At 38.3% G+C, this 24,192-nt stretch overlaps 1 protein-coding gene across 1 annotated transcript in view; it reads right to left on the bottom strand.

Moving 5' to 3' along the window:
- Positions 1-4,233: 4,233 nt before the first annotated feature.
- The window catches only part of SNX5 (sorting nexin 5), a 46,106-nt gene continuing 26,147 nt past the window's right edge, over positions 4,234-24,192 (bottom strand). The window contains 13 exon segments of the mRNA XM_020986479.2: positions 4,234-5,402; positions 6,614-6,699; positions 7,807-7,966; positions 12,221-12,307; positions 12,407-12,446; positions 14,964-15,039; positions 15,148-15,253; positions 17,226-17,321; positions 18,337-18,380; positions 18,383-18,459; positions 20,808-20,929; positions 22,301-22,411; positions 22,632-22,736. Coding sequence (XP_020842138.1) covers positions 5,352-5,402; positions 6,614-6,699; positions 7,807-7,966; positions 12,221-12,307; positions 12,407-12,446; positions 14,964-15,039; positions 15,148-15,253; positions 17,226-17,321; positions 18,337-18,380; positions 18,383-18,459; positions 20,808-20,929; positions 22,301-22,411; positions 22,632-22,736 — 1,161 coding nt within the window. The 3' untranslated portion in view covers positions 4,234-5,351.

The raw sequence follows: 24,192 nt of genomic DNA, 5'->3' as shown, positions 1-24,192 counted from the left end.
AGGACCTGAGTTCAAATGTGATCTCAGACACTTACTAACCCTGGGCAAGTCACTTAATCCTGATTGCCTTAAAAAAAAAAAGCCACTTTCTTTAGGAGGCCTTTCCTAGTCCCCTCAGCCTTCCCTTCTGAGGTTGCTGTTATCATGTCTACACCTATTTATGTTGCTCTCCTCATTAGAATGTAAGCTTCTTGAAGAAAGGGGTAGATTTTGTTTTTAGAGTTGGTTGTTTTTGTTTTTATATCCCTAGCACTTAGCACAGTGACTAGGACATAGTAAATATTTAATAAATCAGGAGGTTCTTAATCTTTCTGTGCGTGTGTGTCCTGGTTCTCTTTGGCAGTCTGGTGAAGCCCATGGACTCCTCAGAATTATGCTTTTAAATGAATAAAATGCATTGGATTAAAGAGAAATGATTATTTCTTTCATATATTAATAACTAATTACTGAATTAGAACTAAGGGGTTTTCCACTTCCTCATCCAGAAATCAGCCATTGTGTGAAATCTTGGGCAAGACCTACCCAGCCAGTAAGGCTAATCAAAGAAGGTAAAGAAATTTTAAGTTTAGGTGAATGGGTGGATTCCTGCTCCTTGTGTTTACTCAGACAGTTCTGGGAACATGTGGATTCTCCCTTCAGTCAGACAAGTGATATGGATATTGACAAATCTCTTTGACCAAAACTGGGTGCTCAGCATCATGCACCCCAAAGACCTTCATTGGTATAAGCCTACCTCTCATTATAATATTCATTCTCCATTACTTGTTAACTAATCAGAGATGATTTCCACCTGCAGGTGCAACACCTTTTCAAAAGACTTTAAAAACACTGAAGGTTTGACAGGCTTGGCCTCTTTGTTCACTGAGGAGAACAATGAACCTATTTTGTTGAATGCTTTCTAGATGAAGTTAATAAAACTGATTATAATTTACCCAGAAACTCTGTCTCTTAGAAATTTTTCACTTGTCACATTACAAAGGAAACAGGTTCTACTGAAATACAGTCATGAAAATATTTTTAAAGGTTCATGGACTCCAGGTTAACAATCCCTGTAATAAATATCTGTCGATTACTTGATATCTTTGTCATTTACAACTATTTACTGGGTCCCTCTCTCCCGCTCAAAGAGTCAGTGGACAGATTTCAGGGGGTCTGTGAACTTGAGCAGGAAGAAAATTATATTTTTTTATTTTCACTAATCTTAGCATTTCCTTTAATAATTTGCAAATATTATTCTGAGAAAGAGTACATATGCTTCACCAGGCTGCCAAAGGGATCCATGATACAAAGAAAGATTAAGAATAATGGCTTAGGGGCAGCTAGGTGGCACAGTGGATAGAGCTCTGGCCTTGGAGTCAGGAGGACCTGAGTTCAAATTTGGCCTTTGACACTTACTAGCTATGTGACCCTGGGTAAGTCACTTAACCCCAACTGCCTCGCGCCCCCCCAAAAAAAAAGGAATACTGGCCTACATAGATATCCCTTTCTCCTACTTGGCCTCCCTACATTCTTATCTCTATTTATATCAGCTCTACCTCTTCTCAAACTCTTTACGTGAAACTAAGGTATGATCTTATTCTTTTTTAGAAAGTCCTCTTTTTCCTCAATCTCTTCTTCCTCCTTTCACTATTTGAAATCTGGCTTTCTCTGATATATAACCCTCCCGACACACCCTCCAATACAGGTGGCTCTTCTCTCGCCCCACAACGAGAGGAAAACAAAACATACTCCATGCTCCCCACTGCCATTGTCACAAGACCCTTATTTGTCACCATCACTCAATAACCTGTTTTCTTGAATAGAATGCCATTCCGGTCATATCACCCTGTCCTGGGCCCAATCACTGAACCTCCAAGATACTCTTCCACCTTCCTCAGTCGTTAGCACTTGGCTTAGTCTTCCTCTCATTTCCAACTTCTACAATCATCCTTACAGTGGATGACTCCGATGTTAACTTTGATGACCCAACAACATGGCCACTCAATTCCTCAATTCAGCATCCTTGACACCAGTGACCTCCACTTCCATTCTACCTTAGAAACTGATCCACCTCCAAGATCCTGATCCTTAATGTTTTCCTCTTATTGTAATGTCCTGTCCTATCCTGTCCTGCCCTGCCGCTGTTCAAACTTTGTTCTTGAAAAGGACCAAAGACACCAAGAGGGTGATGTCTTGACTTGTGAGTGAACTGGATTTAAGTGAGGCAGAGCTGCAAAAAGTCCTTAGTCTCACTGTCTCCTGCAGTTATTTGGAGTCCAGTGGCAAAAGTCAAGATGGCCTAGCTCCTTCTATGTCTCTATGACTCTTGCGTTTCTTTCATCTTCCCTCATGGAATCCCTAACTTCACTGAAAGTTCATCTTAAGTGTCACGTGCTACACAAAGGCCTTCTGGAAATCACCAGCCCTTGTCTTGCCCTACCTCTGCTCCCAAACAACCTATATTCATTTTGTATATGTGCTGCATTTATTTATCTCTATACTCACAATACAATGGAAGCCACTTGAAAGTGGAGATGGTTTCATTACTTTTTTGTATTCCCAGCAATTGGAGCTTAATTAATTTGCTAATTACCTATTTCCACAACCTGCACCCTCACCCCCACCCCAATTTAGCACTTTTCAGTCCCAAAGATCAAAGGAGCATAATTTATAAATCATATCATGTATTAACCAAAATTCAAATCCTGGTAATATGTGCTCAAACAGGGAAGTCCATCTAGGCTTTGCTGGCAGGGCCTTTTGGTCCTATATGTAAATTAACCACAAATTCCAGATCTCTACAGACCAGTGCTGATTTTAAGATAATGTGGACATGTTAAAGTTTTACAGACCTTCTTTGAAATGATTTGGCTATGCTAATGAAATAATCCAGTGGCATAGATTAATCTATTCCCCTCCCCCCCAAAAGAAAAAACAAAAATGAGACCCCAAATTCCTGTCCCACCACCCCAGCACTCTTTCATCTGAGGGTCCACATGCTTGAATGCCCTCAACTCCAATCTGTGGTTCCCTCCTCATGCCATTTGCCTCTGGACCCGTCACCACTAGTCTATGAACTTTCTGTGCCTAAAGTGTGAATGCCACCCTATTTCCCACTACCAGTTGTGGTTTTTCCCATCGAGAACCTAAAGAACCAGGCTTGCCTATAGCCATTTTATAACTTCTTGAATTATTAATTCATTATGTCTATCCTGGGAATCCACACATTATAGCCTTACTATCTCCCCTGAGCTCCAGCCCTACCTCTCCAAGTGCCTACTGGATAAATGTCCAAAGCCCTCCTCCCTCTCTCCTCTAAAATTTGATCTGTCTTCTCTAAAGAAGCCTACCCCCTCATTCCCAACTTACTCATTTCTGCTGATTTCATCATAGCTCAAGACCCTGGTTCCAGTTCTTCCGTCTCCCCTACAATTACATGATTCTCTTAGTTCCATGCCTTTCCTGGTTTCATAATAATCTCTTATCATAGTCCCCTGACTGATTTTCCTGTCTTTAGCCTCTTATCCCTCTTTAATCTATCACTTATATTGCTTCAAGAGCAATCCTCCTGAGGCATCACCCTAATCAACCCTTTCACTTATTCAAAAGCCTTCAGGAGTTTCCCATTGCCTATGGAACAAAGCAACACCACCACCTCATCCTACAGTTCGAGGCTTTCCACAATCTGGCCTTCCATTCCCAGCTTTTCGATACTCCTTCCCTGACATTATACTATGGCAGAGTTAAAGTGAACGGCTAATGCCTCATTCTCATCCTTCCCTCTTACCGTTGTCCCTTTCCCCATGCTCAGAACGAACTTCTCCCTGTCCCCTCCCGACCAACCCATTTTATTTACTGAAAATAGTCTAAATACTCCGAATTCATTCTCTTCTTTCCAAAGTAAGGCCTTTGGGAATAGCAATTGGGAATATAGAAGTATGTGCTTTATGGAGCCCCATGATAGGTCACTGTGGCATTCACGACCATTGCAAAAATGATGAGTGAGAGTTAAGTACTGGGTTTTCTGGCAGTTACATTCTAGTTTAGCTTTTGCCACAGACTTAAGAGCAGCTCACATGCAACTCTCTCAATCAACATCCTGCAGTCAGTCCCCTTGCACTCTTATCTCCCGACCCATCAAAAAGAGTCACATTTACTGATTTCTAACCAATTGTAATTAAGACTGTTACAAATTATAAAGGAATTCGGAGACTTGTATATACTTTTGACACATAAAAATTAAAAAACAGGAAATTCCAGGAAGTATTCTCTTCATTTTATTATACATTTTGCAATAAACCAGTTTGTGTAAAAAACAAAACAGACAAAAAAAGGAAAGAAAAAGACACATACAAGCCCTCTCTTAAATGGATTTTTATGCTCCTCCACACTAAGCAGCAGGAGTAGTTAAAAAAAAAAACAATATGGCCAATTATACTATATACTAGGCCACTGTATTTTTTCCATACCCTTAAGGTATTTTCCTCTCTCCTAAATTGGTGACACTCTAAATAGGAGAAAATTTCTCTTCTCCAAGTGTATTTATATTCCAACTACAAAACCTGTACTGTACAAGTTTACTTACAAAAATAAATCTAATGAAATATCCTTGATCTTCCAATATAATATAAATACTTGAGGTGGTTAAAGAACTATGGTAATAATGGGGGGGGGGGAATCTGATTAAAAAAAGGAATGTTTGGACACCTGTAATTCATATCTTAAGCTGAAGAATGTTTTGTTGTACATAATTTGCTCCTAATTCCAATTTTTAGTTTTTAGTTTGGTTTTTTTATTGTTGTTTTTTGATGAGGCAATCAGGGTTAAGTGACTTGCCCAGAGTCACACAGCTAGTGAGTGTAATGTGTCTGAGACTGGATTTGAACTCAGGTCCTCCTCGCTGCAGGGCTGGTACTCTATCCACTGCACCACCTAGCTGCCCCTCAATGTTTAGTTTTTAACTAGATGGGAGCACAAGAAACGGGACATTCTTATAACAAACTCTCTTTCTAATGCTTTGCTCCAACAGGAACGTTTTCAGGTACCTTTCCTTACACCATTTAAAAGAATTATTTAGAATCTAGGACTTGTACTCTGTCCACTTTGAGGTATTAAATGTATTTGACAGAAAGGTTAGCTATGTATATAACATACATGCAATTTAACTCACAGGAAAATTCTAAAAAAATTTAAACATGGTTATGTATTAGTCATTTCTCAGAAAGCAAAATATTTATTCATATAAATTTTTAGACTAAAGTTTTAGTCAAAAGTAAAAATAAATCTTCAATGGCTAATGAAATTGAGTGCAATTGATGCTGGTTTTCACATTCATCTTCAGTTCATTCAGGTTCATTCAGAGTAAAGGCAACTTAGTTGTTCTTGAAAAGGTCAATGCAGCTTTGCAAGAGGGAGACATTATTCTAGAAGGAAGGGGAGAAATAGCTATGAGGCAGTCTAATAAGTCACTTAGTCTCACACCTATCTCAAAATGCTTAGCGCTCTAGAAAATAACTAAAATCTACTTGAATTGACTTTTCCATTAGACAAATTCAGAACCAAGTACACTTGAATACTTTAAGCTAATGATATACTAAATTTCAGATCTCCAATTCCTTTCTAATTCATGTTGCTTCTTTTCAGATCCTGAAATAATCCCTCAGTTTCTTCATAGTTTATAGAGAGATTTCACTTCCATATTTCCATAGATAACACACAACTGCAACTTTGAGAATCATACTTGAAAGGAGTATGTATGTATTAAGAGTGCATGGGTACCTGAAATTAACCATACGTTTCAGGATTCTACCTCTCAATGCCTGAAGCACTGTTTGAAGGTTGTTTGTAATATGACAGTCTAGCCTTATTTCTGGCATGAATTACTAATACCTACATCCATAGCTGCTCTCTCAAAAGCAACACTATTTCTCATTTGTTAAGAGAATGGTTTGGTTTTTATAGAGAAAAACCAGTACAAAAACAAGTGGTCCTTAATTTACTCTTTGTCCTCTTTAGTTTACACAGTCAAATAAGTATGAGAATCATGCTGTCAGAGTACACAAGAACATAAGTTAGTGTCATGTTACTTCATGACTTTTCACAATACTGTTTTCATTAAATACGGGCACACCCTATAAATGATCATTCAATGATGGATGATGGCAAAGTCTTTAACATGTTAAAACTAAATTCCATGATTAAAAAGGTACCCAAACTCAAATCTACCATCATTAGGTCAAGCTCTTTTGTCCAAACCAATCTCCCTTTGACAACTATGGGAATGGGGCAGCTTGGACTCCTCCTGAAAACTCAATGCTCCCTACCAGGAGATTCCCACTCTATCCACTGCACCACCTAACTGCCCCTCAATTTTTAGTTTTTAAGTAGAGGGGAGTAAAAGAAATGAGACATTCTTATACCAAACTCTCTTTCTAATGCTTAGCTCCCAGTAATGTTATTTTGCCCAATGATATATTCTGATGAAGCCAATTAACATGATGTGAGATATAGCTATAGTTCTGCTGAGACACACGGCGCAAAGTTTTATCAGTGAAGAAAGAGCTATCTTCTGCTCCCCAACTCATGAAATAAAAATCAGTACTATGTAATAATTCAACTTGAAGATAAAACTTACTTTTGCATGCTTTATTTCCAGTTCAGACATTTCAATTAGGTTTTTCCTAAATGCTGCCACTCTTTTCCTTTTAAAACTGATCAGTTCTATAGGAGAGACAAATGTTCAACTTTAAAAACCTGAAAAATTTGCATATTCCCTTTATACTATAGAAATGCCAAGATTTTAAAGTTATAATCACTCACAAGGCAATCAGGAACTGTAACTAGAAAATTAAGATGCAAAAAATAGGTATCTTATCTCTATTCAGAACTGAATCAACACCATCCCAAAGCTACCTCACCGATGAAGAATACTGGTGTTTCCAGATAAAGATGTAAACCTGTATGCTTTATAAATCATGAGTTTAAATGTCTTACAGCATCTTTACTGGATAAGTGATGATGTAAAACAAAGGCCATGTTTATAGCTAAGATGGTAAGTCTAGAGATAGGAGACAATTCCATTAATTGGAGAGAATATATCTGAAACACCACCACATTTGCAATTCAATGTGCATTCAATTTTAGTCAATTATCAGGAGCAACTGTGATTTCTCCTGGTATATAAAGCAGCTTCCTAACTTTTTTAGTTTATATAATCACTGTCTTCCAAGGTACAAATTTTAGGTAACATGCGTTTTGAAAATAGAAAGTCTTTTAAATGGGAGTGAAGAAAAATAAATTCCAGGCAAAACATTACAAAAACACAACTAAAAGTGTCTGCCTATAGGTGGAGAGTGATGATAAATTTTGTACTTAGTATGTTCAATCATTCACAGGACTGGTTGATGATCTGTATTGTACAAGAATGCCATTTCAGTCCATAAGAAGATTAAGACTGAATAAAGAAGTTAGTTTTAGCCACATTGTTAAACATAAAAAGTCAAAAGGTTTGGTTTATGCTATATTTTATATTTAGCCTTTAATTCATGGACATTTATGCAGGCATCCCCAACACAGGCTGACTTAGAACTTCTGCATAAGGAAACACATTAAGAAAAGTTTAGCTAGACATCTACTCACACCCACCACAACACCTCCACCTGTAATCATAATTAGCATGTATCTTCAGAGTTTCTTGACAAGCCTGGAGCAGATTAATACACTCCACAGCAAACACTAAACCATCTGAGAGCTGTAGTACATGCTCTAATAAGAGGGCCCTACTCAGCTAAATTATGGAGACTTGTTGATAAATAAGCATCATTCTACCTTCTTTTGCAGATTCAGAAAGCTGTTCAAATTTTTGACAGCATTCTTGCTGGTGTGCCTCAGCCAGCTTGACATCTTTGCTTTTTAACCGGGCTTTGTCCAGAGCTTTGTTTGAGTTTTCGTAGTCAATGAGGGCTTTTGTACGTCTGTATAAGAGATCCTGGAAAGAAGACATGCAGGACAATTCAACTTTCTTTTTAAAACTCCAAGCACACACATGGAGGGAAAGAATCAAAATATGACGTTGCTTTTAAGTAAACAGAATTATTCTAAACTAGCCATACTACAATGAAATAAAATTAAAGTTTATGTTGTTAATATTTTGCAAGTAAAATGGCTTAATTACAGGTATTTTTAAAAATATGTGATAAATACTCTGTACCTTTTAGAACTGGTCTCACTATTTTTGTTAGTAATGACTGGTATATAAATCCTATGTTAGCAAATACCTGCTAGACAACTTCACCTGCACGACCTACAGCTATCTTAAATTCAACCTGTCCAAAACAGAACGAATTTTATTTCCTCCTCTCAAAGCCATCCATCCTCCCAAATTGTCAATGACATCATTCTCCTTTTAGCTATCCTTATCTTATCCTTTAGCTAAGTTCTACTCTGAATCATCCTGTCTTCACTGCCACCACCCTACCCCACCACCTAAGTCTTATTGATTTTGCCACCACACACAGAGACACAGACACACACACACACACACACACACACACACACACACACACACACACACACACACACACACACACACACTCTCTCTCTCTCTCTCTCTCTCTCTCTCTCTCTCTCTCTTTTAGGTCTTTATCATATCTAACCTGGACTACTGCAATATTTTAACAGCCTCCCCTAACTGGTTTCCCTGACTCTCCAATCCATCCTAGGCACCAAATTGGTATCCCTAAAACACCAAATTGACCAAATTTCCCCTCTAATCAAAATATCTCTTAGATAAAGGACAAACTCCTCAGTCTGGCATTTAAAGCCCTCTTCAACATGGCTTCTACCTACCTTTCCAAGCATTTCATTATCCTTCCCTTTACACAATCTGTTCTGGTCAAGCTGATTTGCTCACTCTTCCTCATGAGATTCCATCTCCACATACTTACTAGATGCACTCTCTTCCATTTGTAGGTCTCATCTCCTTCTTCACCTCTGCCTTTCAGAATCCTTCACTTATTCCAAAATACAACTTAGACATCATCCTATCTTACACAAGGTTTTTCCTAATACCCCGCCAACCTCCCAAATATTAGTTCTCTTTTCCCCTTGAATACTTTATGCACACTATGTCTTCCAATCCATAAAAGCAAGCCAAACTATGAGTAACTAGAAAAACCAGTAAAGGTCCTAAAGAACAGATAATGGAAACACCCTCACACCCCCCAGAAGTGAGGGACTACTAGGATAGGATACTGTATGTTGTGAGGTGTTCTGAATATTTGCTTAACAGTTTTCTTTTGTCACAAGGGAGGGTTCAATCTGGAAGGAGCATAAGGCCCCTGTAGGTAGGCAGGGGCTAGTTCAAAAGGACGTGGCAAAAGCCTATGTAGCCCTCAAGTCCTGCAGAAATCTTTAGTGCAGACTGGTGATTTCATTAGTACGGGGAACTCCAGATATGGAAACTCCTTCCATCAATGAAAATGAGAAACTAGTCTGTAACTTCAGTCTGTTACTTCAGGGCCCTGAGAAGTCTTGACTTGCCCATGGTAGATCGTACCCAGGTCTCCCTGACTCCAACACCAGCCTTCTACCACTGCATGGTGCCTCTCACCTTCCAAATGTCAGGTGCTTAATATGTCCATTAAACTGAAGTAAGGATTCATCTATCAGTTAAGTCACGATGCTAATAAATCCCTAAAAGAATTCATCCCTTCATATTTCTGATTTAAAGATTAACCAGAACTATATAATGTTAAAACCAAATGGCACCTGAGGGATCAACTGGTCCAACCTTCTCATTTTACAGATGAAGAGACAGAAACCCAGCGTCTTGCCAAAGGTCAAAGCAAGGAAACAGCAAAGCCACTACTTGATAGAAAACATTTACAGGGAAGGAAGATAAGAAGAGAACGTGCAGATGGAAACAAAAGCTAATAAGTCACAGAAGTTACTACCTCCTAGAGGTAAAAGGTCTCAAAGCTCATTCTACCAAATGGAAATCATAAAAAACTGTTGTAGCTTGGAGACTTTGTCAGCAAGGTTTTAGCAGCCACCTAGTCCAAGCCACATCTAACCAGAATTCCCAACACCACAACCTCCTGCCCAAGTGGTCATTCAGCCTCTGAGGCAGTCCATTCCACTTCTGGATAACTATAATGCTTAGGAACTTTTCCCAACATCACACTGCTCTTTGTTCTACCTCTGGGGCCAAACTGACTAAGTCTGGTCCTTCTTCCGCATGACAGCTTTCTAAATATGGTCCCCAAGGACTCCCTTCCCCAACCTAAGCACCCCCAGTCCCTTCACCTATCCTCACATGGAAGACTCTGGGTCATTATTCTGGCTGCCCTCTCTGGAGACACTCTACCTTCTCAGTGTCCATCCCAAACTGTGACACCCAGCACTGAATCCCATAGATCCACATACGGTCCATTTAAGGTAGAGTATGGAGGAACTTCTCAGCCCTTTCTTCCTCAAAGCTACAAATCCCTTAGCGTAGCCTACTCAGTTCCCAAGCCATTAAGATCTTTTTCAGACAATCGCCTAACTATCCTGGCCTATCTTGTACTTGAAGTGGATTTTTGAACCCAAGCAGGATTTTACATTTACCCCTATTAAATGTAATCTGATGAAATTCAGCCCAATCCTTTAGCCTGTCAGGATATTTTTGAATCCTGACTAATCCAGTATGCAATCTATCCATTCCAACTTTGTCATCTGAAAACTCCATAAGCCCACCATGTAAACTTTTATCCATAAGTCAGTAACAACTAGGCAGTGCAGCGGATAGACCAACTGGGCCTACAGTCAGGAACCTGAGTTCAAATACAGCCTCAGACAATAACTAGCTGTGTGACCCCTGGCAAGTCACTTAACTGCTGTCTGCCTGTCTACCAATCCATAAAAAGGGGGCAATAATAACAGCCATCTCTCATGGTTGTTGTGAGGATCAAATGAGGTTATCTGTAAAGTACATAGCACAGTGACTGGCACATAGCACTTCATATATGCTTGTTTTCCTCTCTTCCCCTACTAAGAGCATATTAAACAACACAGGCACAGATCCTTGAGCCACTCCACCGAATATCTCCTATAATTGACATCAAACCATTAACAACTTCTGAATCCAGCCATTCAACCCACTCCAAATTCATCTAACTGGACTAGTAACTAGCCTCTATTCCTTCATCTTTCCCCCAAGAATGACATATTTACTTATTCTGCCAAAAAAAAAAAGGGGAAGAAAGAAACAAGATTAGTCTGTCATCATCTGTTTGATTAAGTCACATAAGCCCTTTGTGATCACGACTTCCTTTTCTAGAGATTCACTACCTTCAATTCCTGGCAAAATTTTAGACCACATCAAACTGACAGGCTGACAGCATACAAAACTCTATAAAAAGTGTTTAACTGCCCTCTTGTCCTTCCAGATAGAACCCTTCCTTGTGACAAAGGAAAACAGTTAAGCAAAAATATTCACAACACCTGACAACACATACAGTACCCCATCCTAGAAGTCCCTCTCTTCTTTGGGCGGTGGGGAGGACCCGAAGCTGCACTTTGGCACAGGGTTCCATTATCTGTGTTCTCTAGGATCTCTGTTTGTTTTTCCAGTTACTCATAGCCTGACTTGCTTTTATGGACTAGTGAATTTGCATTCTTGCAGTGACTATGTATACCGTTTTTAGTTCTGCATTTGTTCAAATAAACCTTCCAGTGTTTCTCTGAATTCCTCATATTTACACAGTAATATTTTGTTACTCACATAGCACTATTTTCCAGCCAACTGCCAACCAATGGGCACCCATTTTATTTCTCGTTCTTTACTGTCACAAAGAGTGATACTATGAATATTCTGCTATCTATTCGATCTTTGTTTCAGTTTTTTATTTCACTGGGGTTATATATGCAGTCATGAGATGTCTGGGTCAAAGAATACAGACAGTTTAGCCACTTTTCTTGTACAACACCAAGCTGATATCCAGAATGTTTGGACCGCTTGCTGACTGATTGACTTGGCTCTTAAAATGCAATACACATACAGACTTATTTAAAGTGAACAAAACCTCAGAAATTGTTTGGATTTTCAGTAAAATGTCTTAATTTATGCTACAAATTACAGATAAACTTCTATGACCCCATCAGAGGGAGGTTAAGAAGTGACTACATTTTTGGAGTCATTTACATGAACCTGAACCAACCCGTCTTAGTTCAAAACTTGTAAAGAGTTTTCAATCCTTACCTTAGCAGCTTCTATGTTGAGCATATAATATCTGAGGAGCTCTGTCAGTTTTAAATCTTCATCTGACGATACTCGACCCTCCACTTTCTATAAAAAGGAACAAAAACAAATAAAAGAACCAGTCACTATTTGCCCAATGAGAAATCCGATTTTTTTTGGGGGGGGAGGTGTTACACATACACTTACCCTTAGCTTTTCAAATAGCTCAGCAACTTTCAGTAAATATCTGGAGGGAAAAAGACATAAAAGGTCAATTGCCTTGATTTCTAACAGAACATCTGCTCATTTATGAAGCCTGAAGTAAATGTTTTATCATCTGATAGATGACTACTAACTATATTAAGGACATTACTGTCCTCTGCATTCAGCAAGCGCTATAAATTAGGGAATTTCTGCCTTGCCCACCCTACAAACAGAACAGTTCCACCACACCTTCCAAAAACAAAAACCACACACTAAATAAAAAGTTTCTAGCACTTAAAACTATCACCTTTAGACCAAACATTCTAGAAAACAATTTGGAAACTCACTAAGTGACCAAAATGTCCACATCTTTTGACTCTTCCACTGGAAGACATAAAAGAAAAATCCTATATATGACAAGTTATTTACAACAACATTTTTTTGTGGTAGCAAAGAAATGGACACACAGTAGATGCCCATTTATTAGGGAATGGCTTAAGAAATTGTGACACATGAAACAAAAAGGAATATTTTGAAAAGTCAGGGGAACTTACATGAAACTGATATAAACAAAAACAAAAAAACAATATACTCACTGACTACACTACTTTAATGAGAGAACTACAAAACAATCAAAACTGGCTGCAAAATTATAACTGCCAAAAATTTAGCCACAAAGCAAAGATCTCAGATACATCCCACTTCTCTGCACAAGTGGCAGACTGCGGATAAAGAATATTGCATCAGACTTTTCTTATCCATTGGTTAGTTTTACAGAACTTTTTCTTTAGTATAAGGGATGACTCTCTGTAAGTGGACAAGGGAAGGATACAATGGGAAATGCAAACATTATGAAAACAAAAGATAGCAATACAAATGTATTTAAAGGAAAAAAAAATAAGCTAAGCTATTACCAGCCTCAGTTTTATATTTTAACACAGCCAAGACCTCAAATTTGGGTACAACATATTTTTCTGAATTCAAAGCCTCACAGTCACAAACCAGGGTCAGGCACTCAGTTACAAATGATTTATGTCAGTAATCGGGACAAAATATTTATTATTTCAGATCAAACATTTTGAAAAGCTCTATTTTGCTCCCTTTGTAAGACTTATTCAATTTCACACGTGAATTCTAACAGAAATAATAAGTTCACATTGACAGTGTTATACAGAAACAAATCACAGGCAGAGAATTCAGTTGAAAATATTTTTTTTAATTTTTTTTCTGTTGAAAATATTTAACAAAACCTAAACATTGATGCAAAGTTACAGAGACACAAATGAATTATAAAATGTAAAGCAAGAAAGGCCCTTACCTTATTTCTTTCTATTAATTTATTTTGATTTATCAACAATCACTTCCATAAGCTTTTGAGTTTTAAATTTTTCTCCCCCTCCTTTTCATCTCCCTCCCCAAGATGCACGAAATCTGATATAAACTATACATATACATTCCCATTAAACACATTTTCACATTAGTGATGTTGTAAAGAAGAATTAGAACCAATAGGAGGAATCACCAGAAAGAGGAAACAAAACAGAAGAAAAACAATAGCAAATAGTATGCTTCAATCTGCATTCAAACTCCATAGTTCTTTCTTTCCCTACCTTATTTCTATATCCAAACCCCTCATTTTATAGACAAATAAACAGACTGTTTAGGAGAAATTGCTCATGGCATCTTGTCTCAATCTTACGACTCTTAAGCCAGAAGACACTATCATGACTAAATTAATAGAAAGTATGATTTTTTCATAACTAATGTGAAAATATATTTAACATGAACATATAAATAGGGCCTATATCAGACTGCATACCATCTTGGGGAGGGGGAGAAAATTTAAAACTCAAAATCTTACAGAAGTGAATGTTGAAAACTAAAAATAAATTAATTTTTTAAAAGAATGGACAAACAAAAAAAGCATGATTTTTTTTTTACAGTGAAAGAGCTGATTTTGCCTGTCTCCTAACTACCTTCACCTTGAGGTCACTCTCAATTTGATGTTTCCTCTAGTCTGCAGACTCAGCAGACCGACGCTTAATCTTAACTACAGTCAGGTGACTTAACTAGGAGGGCAAGGCACCTAACTGGGCTGAAATTTCAAAATCTCATAAATTAATTTTTGCTGAATTGAAAGAGATACCTGCAATCTACCTAACTTTTCAGCTGAAAGACTCAAAGCACTTGGATATCAAAGTGCTTTGACGAGTATAAAATGCTAAGGAGAAGCTAGTGTTTAACGTTCAGAAGGCTAAGAAACACCGAGCTTAGCACAGTTCCAAACAGCAGGCATGCTTATCTCCACTATTCCTAGTCTATTTCTAATTATCATACAAACCAAAAGAATCCTTTTCAAGGAAGGAACTATAGGTGATAAGGATGACAGTCTTAGCAGTAAACAGAAAGAGAAGAGGTCAATTTAATATCCAAAACTACTTCTAACAGCAAACAGAAATTGATCAACTAAGTACTTATCCAAATTTATAATTTGATTTTAGGATCTGCCTGAACTTTTCATGCACTCCTTGCCACTCTCCCAAACCCCAACTCTGCTTACTTTTTTATGACAGTTGGCTCTTCTAAAGCTAGGCTATTCAAGCAGGCTGAAGTATGGATATAGTCATCTGCAACATCTGCAAAAAGAATAAAACTTTCAGTTCTATCAGAACAAAGCTGAAAATTAGCAATTTTTCTTTCTTTTTTCTTTTTTTTAATTAACCCAGCAAGTCTATGGTAAGTACTTTTATGAGATCTGGTCATTCTGTCGGCTTTTGCACATGAATCCTTGATCCTATTGTAATAGTTGATGAGGAAATTCTTCTCTTGGTCAAAGAAGTCATCTACCTCCTATAAAGGGGAAGAAAAGATGTTTAAAAAAGAAAAAGTATTAAGTTGACCAAATCAAGAGAGAAAACCTAAACTAGCTGAGATATTTCCATAGAATAACCCATCTTTAGAATCCAAAGTTCACTCTAACAGTGTCTGAGTTCAGACATTCCAATTAGGTAAAGTCCCTATTACACGAGATATTAACTTTATTACTGGGAGATAAATAAAAATAGAATAACATGCTAGGACCTGAGCATCAACAAGCAAGAGAGAAAATAAACAACTGTGAAAGACTCAGGTGAGCTTACCAGCCAACTCTCCCATTCTTCCCTTGCTCCCAAGCAGCAGCTAAACACCTGTTAAAGGAGGGACTCGGAAGCAATCTTGGGATTCAGTATCTTTTGGGGGGGCCATCTACTGCATCTGGCACAGTGCCTTGCACATAGTAGGAACTTAATAAACCTATCTGGCAATATTCTTTAATTTATAAAGAAACATTTCCAGGGCAATGGTGGGGTGCTTTTTTTTTTTAATGTGGGGCAAGATGGAAGGAGGAAGTGAAGAATGTGGAAACAAAAATTTTACATTCGAGCTGGAAGCATTTTGTTAAAGGGTAAGATTAGTGGAGAAGAAGGAGCTGAAAATGAGACTACTTGGTGAGGTCAGAAGAGATTTCATTTCCTGTTAAAGTACAAGGCTGATAAAGGAGTTCTTAAACTATGATGGCATCTCTGGAGCCTAGGAAGCTTGTTGCAACACAGGAAGACTGTGTTCAGGATGTTAACCCAAGAATGCCAAAGTGGGAACATCTCCCTTCCTGTTCTCTCTCTGCACTGTGATCCCTCTGCATTAATATCAGCTGAGGTACAAAGGCTTGCGTGACCAGGAGGAAGCCACTCAATCTGTGCATCACCACCGGAAAGCAGCTCTAATCAAAGGGCATGCTGCCCAGTTTGGCCAAGAATAAAGCACTACTTGACTGTAAAGACAGTCCTGTAATGGAGAAAACAAGGGATTCATTCTGTTACCTTAAAGGTATGGGAAGAAACTATGTTCTGTGTACTTGATAATGAGTATCAGTTTATTTAAACAAAATAGATAAATTGAAGTCATAAGATAATTTAAGAGACTCAAATGTAACAAATAGCCAATATGGAAGGAGCCAGGGTTCAACTTTCAAATTTTGTTTAAATTTTTCTAGCTTATAAAAACAATGAAGCATAATACTATGACCATTTCACAAGAGCAAAATGTGATTTTGAGACATTCCTTGAGCTCAGTATTCTTCTGGTGACATCTTTCAAAACTGGCTGGCTATGTTTAGTCTATTCTTGTTGGCAAGACTATTATGCCAACTTAAGAGGAGAAAGGGACATGTAAGGCCACCTGTAACCTAAGGAAAAAGGACTTTAGACAGATATATTCCACCTACAGGAAAGGTAAAATTGACCCTCTGCTGTTGGGCTCTCTTCTATACATACCCCAATTTTAAGCTCTCAACTCTCTTCTGCTGCCCTTTTGTTCTCCCCTTCTGGGGCTGCTGCTTTTCTATTCATGAATCCTTACTGCCTTCCTTTCTGTTACCGTAACCTGCATCTTCCTTGCTCGGAAGGAAGCCCTATCTACATCTTGGGAGCTCTCCCTCCAGCTTCTACTTGCTGAGAAACCTATTTTCTTCTCCCAAGATTACTCTTGTTGTAGCTGAAGTAGGTCACTGAAACAAAAGGGATATATTAGAGACCTTTTTGGATGCTCCTTTCCCTTGCTTAATGCGTAGCTAGTGAGTGCCATACTAAATGCTTAGGAAAAATGTGGATGTAAAAGAGAAAATCCATCTTTTTAATCAATGTTCTTGCTGGGAAACATTCTCATCACGGATGTATGATAGTACAGAACTGGTTTTTTCTTCCCTTAGTAGAAGATACAATTCCTAACTAATACCCAAAAAACAGAATCACATTTCAGGGGAAAAAAGTGAAAAACCATTTACCTTAACTCCAGAAAAAAGGACTTCATCAGCGCTTTTCACCACACTTTTAAAGAAGCCACCAAACATCTCCTTAGTGTTTTTCCTCCTAACACTTAGCTGGAATTGGAGAGGTGAGGGGCAGGGAGAAGGAGGTAAAAAAAAGGAGAGGAAAAAGTTTCAAAAAGATGGCTCATGGAGTGTACATTACAAGTTATGAACTAAGAAGAATCATAACCATGTTGTAAGCCATTTACAATATTTTCCCCAGTGTGGTCAATTTTGGAAGACATTTCCAACTAAAGCTAAACTGGAAGCTAATTGTTAAGCCTAAACAAAGGTCTCCCTACTTCTCGAAACTTCAGTTCTTTTTTTTTTTTTTTTTTGGTTAGGCAATGGGGTTAAGTGACTTGCCCAGGGTCACACAGCTAGTAAGTGTTATATGTCTGAGGCCACATTTGAACTCAGGTCCTCCTGAATTCAGGGTTGGTCTCTATCCACTGCGCCACCTAGCTGCCTCCTCAAAACTTCAGTTCTTAAGATATGGCATAACACTGCCTGATCAGCTACAGAGATTTTCATTCATATAAATTTGAAATATTTGTTTAGGTTGCCTGCAAAAACTACAAAGGAAAAGTCATATAATTGATTATATTTTAATATACAATCTTTATTTAGAAAAGAAAAACATTTAATTTAGTGATATAGGAGTCTAACACTTAGCAAGAGACAAGAAACTAAACATGAAAAATCTCTGCAGTGCCAATCACAAAACCTCAAGAAGCAGAATGGACATGGCCAAGGACCTCTCTTGGAACCATGAATGAGTGTGCACGCATGACTACTCTTTGACCTTAGGGCTTCTGCTCATGTGAGGGGAAGTGCAGCAAAGGCAGGAATGAGTGCTTTGGAAGGAAAAAAAAAACAAACGACTTTTCCTGGCAAGGAAAGATAATGAGTGAGTTAGCAAAAATGCTTTCTACAGTGGCTCCATTTGAAATCTGAATGCTTTTCTTGCTAACGCTGTGTCTCCAGATTGTACTACCTTAGTGACAAGCTCAGAACCTTCTCAATGAGTTTTGGGGCGTGCAGTATAATCTTAACAGACCCTATAAAAGAGATGTAAGTGTCTTACATCCTGATCATATTCCAGGAAAACATGAAAGTTGCGATCTTGCTGAGGACAGGATGAGAAGAAAGTCGCTGAAGAAAAACTTCATGGGATGATACAGTCTTCTTAAAGACAGCCAGATATTCCCTGAAATAAATGTACAGTATTGAGACCTATGCTCAATTCTTTGATCATTTTAATGATCCCCAATATTGATTAACCATTGGCCTATCAAAATTTGACACTAGAATTAATGTGACAAATAGCATTTGATTATGTTGCTGTCCTCACCTAGGTAAGCAGCAGATCAGTAAAGAACATATGGCATTAGCAGAAACCACCAAAATAAAAAAAAATAAAATCAATTCTAAATATCATCATGGTTATCTCCCATTGTTCAGCTGCGATTAGCAGGAATCACACTAATCTATTACCATAATTTATCAGTTCCAGAGACAAGTCAAATCTCCAATCAAAACCAGCTATACATACATATAGTTCTGAGCAGCCATGCAATTAACACAAGCACAAAGTCTGAAATAAGCAGTTTCAGGGGATTGTCATTCCCCCTCCACCCAACTCCTTGAGTCTATTCATTTTTTTTAACTATCCCACAAATTTAAAGAATAGTCTTTGGGTAATAAAAATTCACTAATATTTGGGTACCCATTCACATACAAGCATTGTACTACCTATTATGTATATGTGGGTATAGGGAGGAGGGAGTTTGGAAGTTGATTAAAATTATAGCAAATATGACACTGACTTTTAAAAGTTTACAGTCTAATTGGATGTTTACTGCCCAATGTATTTCTACCATGGCAAAGTAAACGTGAAATAACAGGCCAGATCTAACATACTTACAAATAAAATTTATACAACAGAGGGTTCGGAAGACTAGGAATAACTCAATTCATTCTATCATCATCTAATAAATGGCTGCAATGTGCAAAGAAGTATTCTGACAAAGATATTCAAAGACAAATAAGACATGATACTTGCCTATAAGGCAATAACCCAGGGAGATAAGACATGTGCACAAATATAAGAATACAAAATCTGAATGATTAATGGTACCCAAAAAAATGCTATGAAGGTTCAGAGAGAAAGATAACTTCCAACTGGGTGGAAGGTACCATCAAGGAAAACTTCATGAGTAAACATTTAGCAATTCAATAAGTAAACATGCCAGTACAAAATCCCATGTTTAGGGAACAGCATAAGAAAAGGCCCAAAGTCAGAAAAGTATGAGATGAATGAAGAACAATGAATAGTCCAGCTGTAACAGAATATATGGTCTGTGAATGGGTGTAGTGAGAGAAGACTAAACAGGTAAGTGAAGCCAGACTGTGGAACAACTCTAATTGTTAAGCTTACAGAATCTGGTCATTTATCTGGCAAGCAATGGGAAGCCACGATCAGAACTGTGCCTTATGAAAACTGTTCTAACATTGGCAAGCAAGACAGCTTGGACAAAAGAATCTAAAAATGGGATTCTGATTATAGTACTGCAGTAGTCCAGGAGTACAGTAAGGAGTGGTAACAGCAGGGAGGGACAGATTTAAGAGATACTAAAGTGGTAAAACAGGATTCAGCAACAATGTGGAGATGAAGGAAGAAACAGAAAAGATGACGCCAAGGTTCTAAATATGACACAGACAGTATATGAACATTAACAAAAATGGAAAAGTCATGAAGAATAAACTTGAGGGATGGCCATCAGTGTCAACCGTGTTGAATGAAGTAGCTACGAGACATCTACATAGTGGGGGTAGGGGTTGTGTGCGTGTGTGTAACTAAGAAAGCAGGTCAGTCCTGGCCATATAAATGAAGAGTGAGGTAACAGCTTTATGTACGATAAGGCGAGAAAGAGAGGAGCCAGAGAAAGGTCAAATATAGAAAGTGAACTAGGAACGCAGAATATCATAAATGAAGCCAATGAAAGAATTTGGAAGGGATAGTAAACTGCTGAATGCAGATGAGGAAAGATAAAAAGGAAGAACACCAAAGTGTTTCCTAAAGTTCTGTCCTTGGCCCTCTGCCCCACCCATATCCCATATTCTGACTTAGGACTTCAAGTGGGTTTTATAAGGTACAGTGAAAAGAAACAGTTACAGGATAATCATACTACTTAACAACAGGGCAAAAGCTCTTCTATGCAACCAGCCCCCAATTAACAAGGACAGAACAAAGAAAGCACTTCTTTAGGTTATGAGATGAAAGGTGGTCTACTGGGTAAGGCTGGGTTTATATCCCAGCTATGCTCCTGTGCGATATGAGGTCATTCAGTCCCCTGCTCTGAGCCTGTTTCCTCCTCTATGTAGTGAAAGAATTAAATGAGATGGTCTGTAAAGTCAAGTAGATAACAATAAACTACATTCACATAGAGCAAGTAGGCACTGAATATATTCTCTGTACCTATTCCCAAGCCTCTTTCTGTTTCCTCTAAAGGGAGTCAATACACCAAAAGCCACCCTCCAAAACACTGTACTTACGCTTCTAGTTCTTGCTTCATTTTTGCAAATTCCTCTTTTGTCATAGAGCCTTCGCCTTCCCCCAGCTTCTGCATCTTCTCTCTGGGGCCGTCAAAGTCAGGCTTTGTAGGAGCAGGTGGTATCTGCATTCAACACAATATTCATGAGGATTACTGACTACAATATTAAAGAAGATTTTTAAGAAAAGCTATTTCAGGTCATATTGAAAGGTTCAATTTTTCTTTCTATATTCTATTGTCCCACTCCAAGGTCAGTCAGCTCCAGAACAAGAACGGGCAATATTTAGGAGCAAAACCAAAGAACAGCTGCAGTATCTCCCCATAGGACGACAGCAGACTGGATAGCTAGGGCAAATCTCACTCACTCCACCCCAAAATAGTAATTCAGACAAAAACCTGTGGGATACCCATATCTTCTGTTTCTTTAGTGCCACCAAATATTTACATGTTAACACTTGGGGGGCGGGGGAGGTGCCTGTCCTAGACAAGCACTTAGGTTTATCTTAGTCCTTCAAACTTAAATTAAAAAGGAAATATATCTGTCTTTAATTTAGTCATTTGACTATTAGATCCAGAGAATTATCACTGACAAAAATGGAAGATGGGATCCCAGGGTACAAGAGTTTTTATCCTGCTTTAACACTAGCTTAAACAAGCATTTAAAATCTCCAGGGTTCAATATTTCTAAAACTGCAGCCAGCACTGAGTCATCATTAATACTAGAAATGGTTTCTAGTCTTCAAAGAAAGGGACTTTATAGGAATGTTCTGTTTTGTTTTAAAGTGCTTTAAGTCTTGGCTAAGTGGACACCCCTATTCACAGGTTCAACTGCCAACTAGGATTAAACTGTCAACTAGGATTCGCCATTTAGGCTGAGAAACCATTTATTTTTATTGACTACTTGGCAGGTCAAATTGCATCTGGTACTCCTTTAAACATCAAGCCACAATTCATGGATGCAAAAACCAAAGAACTACAGGATAAGTAGAATGAAGATCATGGCATTGGCCTAAATCCTTACTTGAGCAGAGTGCTACAATAAATATTTAAGCAGCACCTATCCTGTCCTATTATAATACTAAGGATGAGCATTTGTGGTTGGGTTGGTCTGCACAAGTCCTTATTCTATTGAGCTCATGATAAAGCAAGGCCGGGGGTCAAAATGAAAAAAACTTCAGATAAACTTTATTTCTGAACTGCTTGCAGCCAATTCTACATTAACAGAGTCAAAGACCAAATAGGAAAATAATGCTAATCTTATCACGTTGATGGTATTTTGCATAATCACAACCATTTGAAAGGTTTTATCAGAAGTATCTCCTATCATTTAAACAGAAAAAGAATAATTTTGTTAAAAAGAGCTGAAATATAGTCAAACAAATTTCTGCTGTATTAAAGATGAGAAAAGGTTATTTCAAGCAAATGAAGCGATAACTGAGAAAGGAAGCAACTTGGCAGAACAATGTGCCTCTTTAAAGCCTCAGCAAGTCTTACAATGAGTCCTGCATATTCTTCTGTTTCAGTAAGTGTATCATGTAGCCACACAAAGTCTTCATGTTGTCTTGTAACAGAAAATTCTGGACTCTGAAAAACGGATAGGGTGGTCTAAAAAGGAAGACAAAAGGTTGACAGATAACGATCAACTTCAAGTAAATACAAACCATTACCTACACACTGCTAGTAGCATAGCATGCCATCTTTCCCTTACCAACAATCCAATAAAATTCACGGTTATTTCCATATCTATTGAAAGGGTGCAAAATAAACATAACCTAGCTTTATAGCCTTTCTTACCACCCCCCTTTCTTTCTATATATAAAATTACCTTTGTATGCACTGTGAACTTGACCTTATCTCTTTCACTGAGGGCATCAGGGATATCAATCTGGAGTGAAGGATCAACATTCAGGTCCACAGACACGGATCTCATCTGGAAAACATATAAAGAGTTAACTCTTCATTTTCTGTCATCTTTGGAAAAACCTTAGTTTAAAAAAATACATTTTTTTCACTCACTCAATAAGCATGTATTAAATCTCTACTATGTGCCAAGCACTATGATAAACGATGGGGTACAAAGGCAAAAGACAATCTCAAACCTTGAAGAGCTCACAATCTAATTGTGGAAAATTACATAAAAAGATGAAAAGGGGGAAGGAGGAGGAGAAAATTATGAAGACATGTAGAGGGTGAGTAATGGTAAGATGGCTGCCCTAGGCCCCCCTTTTTATATGGAAGATTTGGGAAGGGCTTTCTGATATTCATCCTCCACCTTCTCCAATCAAAGGATATACTGCCCACATTCCCCATTGTAACCACCACCCCTAGCCATCCTGTGCTCTCAAGGAGCTCAGTCTAATAATTCCAGAGACAACAGCAAACACTGAAACACAAACAAGCTCTATGCAGAATCAAGTGAGAGTAGTCTCAGAGGGAATGCTTAAGATAAGAATGGAAAAGGTTTCTTACTGAAGGTGGGACCTTAGCAGAGACTTAAAGGAAGCAAGGGAAACTACCAGGCTAAATAAGATGAGTAAAAAGAGTTCCAGGCACGGGAGAACAGTCAGTGAAAATGTTCCTTGTTTGGAGATGGAACGTCAGCCGAAAGGAAGCCAGGGTTATTGCATCACAGACTTATGTGCAAAGGAGTAAACTGTCAGAAGACTGGAAAGTGGAGGGGCAGGGGACAAGTTATGAAGGGCTTTGAAAACCAAGAGGATTTTATATTTGATCCTGGAGGCGTGAGGGAGCCAGTAGAGTTTACTGAATGGGCAGTGAGGATGTAGAGAGTGGGGGAAAGGTATGAGACTGGCACTTTAGGAAGATCAATTTGAGAGCTGAATGGAAGACGGACTGGAGTGGGGAGAGACTTGAGGCAGAGAGACCAATCAGCAGATTATGGCAATAGTGCACATGTGAGGTGCTAAAGGCCTGGCACCAGGATGGTGGCAGGACCAGAGAAGAGAAGGGCGCATATGAGAGATATTGAGATGCTATGAAGAGATAATAGGGCCTTGTAAACAGATCAAGAGAAAGTAAAGATTCAAGAATGACACCTAGTTTGTGAGCCTAGATGACAGGGAAGATGGTGGTACCCTTGCCAGTTACAGGGAGGTCAGGAAGAAAGGAGAATTTGAGGGGAAAGGTTAATTAGTTAAGTTTTGGACCTACAGCCTTTGACCCGGCAATACCACTACCTGGTCTATTTTTGAAAATAATTAGGGAAAAAAGGAAAGAATCTATATATTCTTAAATGTTTATAGCAGCTCTCTTTGTGGTGGCAAAGAACTGGAAACTGTAGGGATCTTCATCAATTGGGGAATGGCTGAACAAGTTGTAGTATATAATTGTGATGGAAGACTACTGTGCTACAAGAAACAATGAAC

The sequence above is a fragment of the Phascolarctos cinereus genome, unplaced genomic scaffold, assembly GCF_003287225.1.
Source record: "Phascolarctos cinereus isolate Bilbo 61053 unplaced genomic scaffold, phaCin_HiC Scaffold_2;HRSCAF=192, whole genome shotgun sequence".
Lineage (NCBI taxonomy): Eukaryota > Metazoa > Chordata > Mammalia > Diprotodontia > Phascolarctidae > Phascolarctos > Phascolarctos cinereus.
The sequence above is the reverse complement of the archived record's forward strand: the minus strand, read 5'-3'. Positions and strand labels throughout refer to the sequence as shown.